This window comes from Protobothrops mucrosquamatus, unplaced genomic scaffold (assembly GCF_001527695.2).
Source record: "Protobothrops mucrosquamatus isolate PMUCROS unplaced genomic scaffold, P.Mucros_1.0 scaffold_116, whole genome shotgun sequence".
Lineage (NCBI taxonomy): Eukaryota > Metazoa > Chordata > Lepidosauria > Squamata > Viperidae > Protobothrops > Protobothrops mucrosquamatus.
In genome coordinates this window covers 206,876-216,307 of record NW_015386192.1, presented here as the reverse complement: position 1 = coordinate 216,307, position 9,432 = coordinate 206,876, and the positions used below count along the sequence as shown (strand labels likewise).

The following is a 9,432-nucleotide window of genomic DNA, read 5'->3' as shown; positions in this document are numbered from 1 at the left end:
ATAGCAATAGCACTTAGACTTATATACCACTTCATGGTGGTTTACAGCCCTCTCTAAGTGGTTTACAGTTAGCATATTGTGCTCCCCACATCTGGGTCCTCATTTTACGCACCTTGGAAGGATGGAAAGCTGAGTCAACCTTGAGCCGGTCAGGATCAAACTCCTGTCAGTGGGCAGAATTAGCCTACAATGCTGAATTCTAACCACTGCGCCACCACAGCTCTTAAATTAAAACCATTGCAAAATGCTGAACATTTCAGAGAAAATGTAAGATACAAAATGACAATTTAAAAAACTTTAATTATAAAAGCAGACAAAGGACAGCAATAATACTGCCGTGCAAAATTTGCTATTTAGCTAACAATGACAGCTCCCACCCATCAATCAAAAGCCCTAGATTGTCCTTAGGGCATCGGCGATCAGCATCAACCCTCGGAACAGCCAAAAAAATGACTGTGACCCTGGAACAGCGTCACACGTTCCTGTCTAGAGCGACTATTTATACAGGTAGTCCTCTGCTTACAACCACAATTGAGCCCAAAATTTATGTTGCCAAGTGAGAAATTATTAAGTGAGCTTTGCTCCATTTTATGACTTTTTTTGCCACAGTTATTAAGTGAAACCCTGCAGCTGTTAAATTAGTAACATGGTTGTTAATTGAATCTGGCTTCCCCATTGAAACACGGTTCTGAGGAATACCGGAATGGCCGAGTCAACCCAGCGGCTGTCCCAGTACCACAGCTTTGCCATGTAAAGTAGAACCATCCCTGCAGTCTGTAAACCACGATTCATAGTTTCTCAGTACTATATTCTGAGAAACAAATGTGCAACATTGGCAAGGTTTGTAGTGTGCCCCCCCTCCTTAATGTGGACTAGATGGCCTCCAAGGTCCCTTCCAATTCTGTTATTCTGTAATTCGGTTAACCCTGAGGACGTGGGAACGGAAAACCAAAAAAGAGTAAGTTGAATGGAATTCCCCCCTGTACAGAACGATATTGACATGCTGGTTCTACGTAACATGCTTAACCTGGGTCTAAATTAAATACATTTGGGGATTGTGTAGAACGTATTGAATCATAAACTATATTATACCAATCAGCTGTCTTAGGAAATATTCAGATAGAACAGGAGTGTCAAACTCAATTTCATTCAGGGCCGCATCAGCATTGCGGTTGCCCTTGGGGGGGCGGGTGTGTGTGGCCAGGGTGGGTGCAGGCTACTGGGTGGGCGTCAAAGGTGCCTGTGGGGGCCTGGGCAGGAGTGGGACAGATCTGAGGGTCTCTGGCAAAAAGGGGTGGGACCAGGGCAGAGCCCATCAAGCCGGATATGTGAAGTAGGCGAGGGCCATTTGCTGGCCACTTCCAGGCGATGGTCCATTTCTTCATTCCTTCATTCCCCAGCATGCACCCAGGGGGCGGGGCTGACGCGGGAGGGGCCGGTCCCTTGCTGTTTCTAGACGGCCTTGTGGAGCTAAGGTGGAATGTGTTTAGGCATAGATGGCCACCACAAAATTGTACATTGGCTCCCGGCCGGCCTGTGCCAGGGCCAAGGCAGCGGGGGCTGTTCCCTCACTGTTTCCAGGATGGCTTCGCGGGCCACATGAAACCACTTTGCGGGCCGCATCCGGCCCCCAGGCCTTGTGTTTGACATGTCTGAGATAGAAAAACAAGCCCATCCTGTGAGCATTTTGGTGTTGGCTTAGCATGCTGCGTGAACTCAATCATAGCAATTCATAAACCATGGTCTACAGCTTGAACATTATTTATAAATCCAGCCATTGCAGCTTCCTTAATAAACCATGATTTTAAAAAATCACTAGATGTGAACTCCGCTGTTAAATTCTAATGTTCCTCTAGGCTTAAACTAAGTCCTATTTAACACGCTGGCGCAGTGTCTGCGTTAGCCACATGATCCATTTCGAGCTTATCGTCAGCCGTGCTGTCTGTTCCCCAAGTGACGTTACCCGGATCCTCTTTGGGGTCCTTCTGGATTGCCTCGGCCTTCCCCAGGACGGACATCAACTGCACCCAGAAGAAGGCCTGGCGACTGGGCTCCGGAGGCCACTCTAAGTAAGTCCGTTTGCTGAGCATCTTCCTCAGTCTACAAAATTTGTTAGGCAGAGCTTGGGGGTCAATGGCTTCCTTGACCACCAGGACCACGTCCTCGAAGCTCAGCCCCACTGACCGCTGGTGGGCAAAGTAGAGCTCGTAATTGCACCAGTCACTGTCGACAAAGCTGCGCGAGAGAACAAAAATGATTTTGCGGCTGTTTTCAATGTTCTCGATGATATTGTCAATGATCCAGCGCCCGGGTGTGAAATCCCGCTCGTGAATGCAGATCCGGTACGGCGGGGTGGAGGCCTCCAGCCTCTGGAGCAGCTCCCGCCTGACCCAGTCTGCATCGGAGCAGCTGTACGAGATGAAGGCGTGGTAGGCGAAGCCTCGCACCGGTGGGGAGTGGCGGGCCCGATACTTGGAACGCACAACTTGGACAGTGGCCTTGAGGTACCAGGGGACATTGAACCACCAACACAAGACCATGATGACGGTCACCACAACGGCTGTGATGGAGACAGCAATGGCCACCACCACCATGACGTTACACTGGGTCAGCCTCGGCGCATAAGCTATCACAGCCATATCAAGGAGGGGCTCGGGGTGATAACAGGTCCACCCGTTGGGCCAATCCACAATCTCCAACTTGCCGTTCTTCAGGGTCTCCTGAAGGAAGCCGTAGAGGTCACAGACACAATGGTAAGGATTGTTCCCCGCTTTCAGCTGTGTGAGCTGAGGCATGTTCATGAAGGAACCTTTGCTGATGACACCAAAGGAGTTACCATCCACCGCCAAAACCCTGAGATTTGGACATCTCCATTCCGTCGGGATAAACTTGATCTTGTTCCCGCTCAGCCGTAGCTCTTGGAGGTCAACCGCAACCTCAAAGTAGCCCATCTCCAGGCGTTCCAACTGAGAGTAGGACAAATCCAGGAACTGCAACGTGGTGGGAAGGCACTTGAAGATCTCCATTGTAACGACGTTGTAAGCCAAATCCAACCAGATGAGAGTGGGGCTCCAAACACATGGCAAATCCTTACAGATCCCGATTTGATTGTGGCTCAGATCTAGCTTAGATAGCCGGGGCCAGCTGGACGTCAGCTTGGAAATTATGCCCAGGTAGGTTAATCCGTTGTTGCTAAGATTGAACTGCTCCAGCCTGGGCATGATTCCTTGATACAGACAGCCTTCGTTGTAGATGTAGCCATCTAACAAGCGGTTACTAGAAACATCCAGGGCCACCACGTTCCTCATTTCCCCCCAGGCATCGCAGGGCACAAAATTAAAGTTAACATTGAGGATACTAAGGTACGTAACTCCGGCAAACCAAGTAAAAGTCCAGTCAAAGCGCAAAATGTCAGGGTTGCTGATGTCCTTCAACAACAAATGGCGAAGGGTCAGGTTGGCGATGCCAGCTTCAGGAGGCTTCCACTTGGGAGAGCGGGCGAAATCGATCGCGATGAAGGAGAGGTCTCGCACCCGAGACTTCTGGACGTTTAAGAGGACCAAACGCAGCAGGTTCTCATTGAATTTCCCCCTGTAGAAGACCAGCTTTTCCACTTCGACCTCAGGCAAGCTGGCAAACAGGTCCATGGAATTGGTGTAGTAGGTGAACTCAAAGAGGTTACGGAAACGGAGATACTGGAGCTGCTTCCCCTTCAAGTCACTGAACATAAGGGGCAACGCCTCCGGGTTTCTATCCAGGGCGATGTCGCACCAAAATTCGGTGGTGTTGAGCTTCGAGAAGGCCCCTTGTTGATACTCGGTCAAACTGGAAGCGGTTTTCAGGAAGAACTTCTTCAACGGAAGATCCTTCAAAGGAGCAAAGTCTTCACTGCCCACCTTGTAAATAACAGGGCCGCCCAGGGACAACTCTTCAAGCTTCTTCAGGGAGCTGAACACCCCATCCAGCCTTGAGAGAGGATAAAGGTTGTTGGAGATGGACAAGGCAGTGAGTTTCTTCAACGGCGTCAACGCCAGAGAAGGGATCTCTCCCAGGGAGTTGTTGAAGAGACTCAGCTTCTCCAGAAGGATATTGGACGCAAAGGAGTCGTTGGCAATAGAGAAGATGTGGTTGTAACCCAGATCCAGCTCTTTCAGCTGGGTCAAAGAGGAGAAGTCTGCAGAATCAATCTGTTCTATCTTATTGTAGGACAGGTCCAATTTCTCCAGAGTGCTGGGAAGGTCCTGAGGGACTTGGAGCAGGTTTTGGCCTCGGCAAGGAGCGACGGTGTTGGAGACAATCTGGCAAGGAGACGGCACGGCACGCTGGGCCCAGCCCAGCAATACCAAACACAGAACCAGGAAGAGGTCCGCCAGTGGGGAAGGTCCCATGCCAGTTCTTCACATTTTCCAATTCTTCTGTCCTAGTCAGGGAAGAAAAACAAAATGGAGGACAGTCAATGTGGATTTTCCCCAGGGAGGGGAAAAAAAAAATCTTCCCCTCTATCTTTCTCTCACAATCATTACTACATTCAGTGGAAATAAAGAATTGGAGTTAGAATAATAGAGTTGGAAGGGACCTTGTAGGTCATCTAGTCTAACCTCCCGTCCAAGCAGGAGACCCTACACCAGGGGTAGGCAACCTTGGCTCTTTTATGACTTGTGGACTTCAACTCCCAGAATTCCTGAGCCAGCCATGCTGAGGGGAAAGGGAGAGGTTGCCAAGCTGAGCCATGCTGGCTCAGGAATTCTGGGAGTTGAAGTCCACAAGTCATGAGGGGGCCATAGTTCTCCCACGCTGCCTCAGGAATTCTGGGAGTTGAAGTCCACAAGTCATGAGGGGGCCAAAGTTTCCCCCATGCTGACTCAGGAATTCTGGGAGTTGAAGTGCACAAGTCATAAAAGAGCCAAGGTTGCCTACCCCTGCCCTACACCATTTCTGACAGATCTTGTGTAAAGGATAACACTGTTTTTCAAGGAACAGCAGGGTGGCAGATGCTTTTCACAGAACTTCGAATCTGGGTCATTTGGAGAGCAGAATCTGGAGGCCGGAGGGACTTTAAAAGGGGGAAGTGGGTTCATTAAGCCCTGCAAAGCTTGAGGTGGCCACTTTGCTTTCAACAACCCAAGATACAAAACAAAACGCAAGAAGTGGCAGTTTGGCACACACCTGGGGCTGTAAGAGAGAGGCTGGAGACCTGTGATGGCCATCTTTCCCCATTTTGGGCTACCAGGATGGACGTAATCTGCCAAACGCCGAGCCGGCCTGTTTATGAGTGAGAAAAGGGCCCTGGATCCGGCTGCCGTGGCAGCCGCCTGCTAAAAAAGGCAATTTCCTCACGAGGGGGTTGATGCCCGCAACAGCTGTTCTTCCCTGGCAAAGTTTACACCTGATTGCTTGCAGTGACTGACAAAGCCAAGATTATGTTTACAGCAGGCGGGGCAAAATTTGTTCCCGGGTCCTGCGCAATCTTCCAGGCAATGAACAATGGGAGATAATTGAGCCTCCCCCCTCTGCCCCCTCCAGTTCCAGGAACTCCGAAACCAATGGTGAGAGATCCTGTCAGATCTGCTCTCTTTGGCTTGGCGCCTTGCTGGGGAGGGAGGAAGGAGAGGAAGTAGCACCTAGCAATAGCACTTAGATTTATATACTGCTTTACAGCCCTCTCTAAGCGGTTTATAGAGTCAGCCTATTGCCCCCAACCCCATTTTACCGACTTCAGAAGGATGCAAGGCAGAGTTAGCCTGGAGCCGGCGAAAATCGAACTGCTGGCAGTGGGCAGAATTAGAAATAGAAATAGAAATAGAAATTAGGCTTATATCCTGCTTCACAGTGCTTTACAGCCCCCTCTAAGCGGTTTATAGAGTCAGCATATTGATCCCCCAACAATCTGGGTCCTCGTTTTACCGACCTCGGAAGGATGGAAGGCTGAGTGAGCCTTGAGCTGGTCAGGATCAAACTGCTGGCAGTGGGCAGAATTAGCCTGCAATGCTGCATTCTAACCACTGCACTACCATGGCTCCTCATAGGCGCTAAGCATGTATTGGGGTAGAGATGAGAAACAAGGGGGGGGGGGCAATGACAGGCTGAGAAAGCAGCCCGTCCCAGTCTTTGAGGCTGTGAAACTTGGGAATGGAATGCGAATTGCAACAGACATCCCAGCAGTTCCCAAAACACTTAGACAGCACAGATGAACTGGTCAAGGGGGGAGGGTCAGGACGAAGGGAAAAAGTTTGTAAACTTTTGTGCGGGAACTTTAATCCTAGTTTTGCTTTTTGTTTGCAACTACTAATCCTTAGTAAAAGAACCTATCACTTTAATCAAATGGAGTCGAGGGTCTTTCTTTCCTAGGGGCCCAGCTGGGGCAGCAGGTCTGACACATCCTGGGAAACATCTAGAACACCACAGGTCCTTGGCAATGAAATCCCTGAAGTCTTGTTTTAGACTAGACTAGACTAGACTAGACTAGAATAATAGAACAGAACAGAACAGAATAGAATAATGGAACAGAATGGAATGGAACGGAACGGAACAGAACAGAACATAATAATAGAACAGAATAGAATTGAATAACAGAACAGAATAAAACAGAATAGAATAGAATAATATAATAGAGTAATAATAGAATAGAATAGAACAGAACAGAGTAGAATAACAGAATAGAATAGAACAGAATAGAATAGAATAATAGAATAGAATAGAACAGAACAGAACAGAACAGAACAGAACAGAATAGAACAGAATAACAGAACAGAACAGAATAGAATAATAGAACAGAATAGAATAGAATAACAGAATAGAATAGAATAGAACAGAATAGAATAATAGAATAGAATAGAGTAATAATAGAATAGAATAGAACAGAATAGAATAATAGAATAGAATAGAGTAATAATAGAATAGAATAGAACAGAATAGAATAGAATAACAGAATAGAATAGAATAACAGAACAGAATAATAGAACAGAATAGAGTAACATTAGAATAGATCAGAACAGAATAGAATAAAAGAACAGAACAGAAGAATAGAATAGAATAGAATAGAATAGAATAGAATAGAATAGAATAGAATAGAATAGAATAGAATAGAATAGAGCTGGAAGGGACCTTGGAGGTCTTCTAGTCCAGCCCCCTGCTCAAGCAGGAGAACCTATCACACGAAGTATTAGTACCGCTTTATAAAACCCTATAGTGAGACCACACCTGGAAGAACTTCATCCAGTTTTTGTCACATTATGAAAAAAAAAAATTGAGACCTTGGAAAAAGTTCAGAGATGAAATCACCCGCAAAGGAGGTCCAGCTTATTCCCAGATTCCTCCCTTTATTAGCCTCTTAAATGCAACATTCAAAATGAAAGGTTAAGGCAGAGGCTCATGACCAATGAAGCCTGACTTTAATCACGAATGAGTGATCAAGAATATAGTGAATTTTACCATGACCATCAAAAACCACTGAGTTTCCTCCTTCAGCATTCTTGGCTTCAACAATTGGGAACAAACAACAAAAAATGCCGCTGCTTGCCAAAATTTGCTTTCCTGGACTCTCAGTGCACCTGCAAAGGATCATCCAATCTGCACCCTCCACTTATGGAATCTAGTTTTTCAGGCAGAACAGCTCCACCCCCGCAAAAAAGGGACATGGGGCTAAATGCCCCCAGCCTGAAGAAAGAGAAGATGAAGAAAGAGAAGATGATAATAATAATAATAATAATAATAATAATAATAATAATAATAATAATAATAATAATAATAGCAGTAGTAGTAGTAGTAGTAGTAGTAGTAGTAGTAGTAGTAGTAAAGTTGGAAGGGACCTTGGAGGTCATCGAGTCCAACCCCCTGCTCAGGCAGGAAACCCTATACCATTTGGGACAAATAGCTGTCCAGTCTCTTCTTAAAAACTTCCAGTGTTGGAGCATTCACCGCTTCTGGAGGCAGGTTGTTCCACTGGTTAATTGTTCTCACTGTCAGGAAGTTTCTCCTTAGTTCTAGGTTGCTTCTCTCCTTGATCAGTTTCCACCCGTTGCACCTTGTCCTGCCTTCAGGCGCTTTGGAGAATAGCTTGACTCCCTCTTCTTTGTGGCAGCCCCTGAGATACTGGAAGACTGCTATCATGTCCCCCCTCATCCTTCTCTTCATTAAACTAGACATGCCCAGTTCCAGCAACCATTCCTTATATGTTTTAGCCTTCAGTCCCCTGATCATCTTTGTTGCTCTTCTCTGTACTCTTTCTAGAGTCTCCACATCTTTTTTACATCGCAGTGACCAAAACTGGATGCAGTATTCCAAGTGTGGCCTTACCAAGGCATTGTAAATTGGTATTAACATTTTACTTATTTATTTACCCATGTGAGCTAATCCTAGTTTACTCAATTAATTCAACGTTTTAAGACTGCCGGCAGGAGAGAACCAAAATTCTCCAAGGGGAAATAAAGCACGTCTGAGGTTTGTGAACTATCTTGCATTATTTTTTTTAAAAAATCATAATACAGGTAGTCCCTGACTTACAACAGTTCATTTAGTGACAGTTCAGCACTGAAAAAAGCAACGTATGACCATTTTTCACACTTACGACCGTTGCAGCCTCCCCCTGGTCACGTGGTCAAAATTCGGACGCTCGGCAACTGACTCGTATTTATGACGGCTGTTGTGTCCAATGGTCAAGCAATCCCCTTTGGCGACCTTTTGGCAAGCAAAGTCAATCGGACAGCCGGATTCACTTAACAACCGGGTTACTAACTTAACAATGGCCGTGATTCACTTAACAACTCTGCCAAGGAAGGTCATAAAATGAGGCAAAACTCACTTAACAAATGTCTCACTTAAATGTCTCAATTGTGGTCGTAAGCCGAGGACTCTCAGTAGAGTTTGCGCAACAGGCTAAACTTCAAACCTGAGTTAACAAACTGCAGTATATTCATATGAAACCACATCACACGATGGTCTCGTTCATGAAGACAAGGATTGTTCAACCTGTTCAACCACAAGCAACTCAGCCACTTTAACACCTTATTCTGGCATGTTGTGTGGACCCTGCCAGAAATGCTAGCAGGTTATTGTTCTTTGGAAGTCAGCACAGAACTGTCAAACAAGCCACGGAAAGCCACCAACCGATTCTGGCCCACCTCACAGGGCTGCTGTAAGAAAGGGTGTATTATACGAGTGTCTCTAAAATGAAACAGAAAGCTAAGAGAGAAAGATTTCAAACAAATCAGCCAACCAGGCAAAAACTATAGTGGCTGTTAAGTTATAGTAGTTCCTCCCTGCAGTGAACATCATCATGTTTTGGTCACCACGATGTAAAAAAGATGTTGTGACTCTAGAAAGAGTTCAGAGAAGAGCAACAAAGATGATTAGGGGATTGGAGGCTCAAACATACAAGGAATGGTTGCTGGAATTGGGTATGTCTAATTTAATGAAGAGAAGGACGAGGTGGGA

The 9,432-nt window shown here is 46.3% G+C and overlaps 1 protein-coding gene across 1 annotated transcript; it reads right to left on the bottom strand.

The window, feature by feature from the left end:
* Window positions 1–1,817: 1,817 nt before the first annotated feature.
* LOC107288063 (toll-like receptor 2) lies at window positions 1,818–4,405 on the bottom strand. The gene has a single exon (XM_015816642.2). The coding sequence runs from the start codon at window positions 4,386–4,388 to the stop codon at window positions 1,875–1,877; it is 2,514 nt and encodes an 837-aa protein (XP_015672128.1). The 5' UTR covers window positions 4,389–4,405; the 3' UTR covers window positions 1,818–1,874.
* Between the last annotated feature and the right edge of the window lie 5,027 nt (window positions 4,406–9,432).

Bases quoted from the DNA above. Each gene is read 5' to 3' on its own strand.
- LOC107288063 (XM_015816642.2), bottom strand. From the start codon at position 4,388: ATGGGACCTTCCCCACTGGCGGACCTCTTCCTGGTTCTGTGTTTGGTA.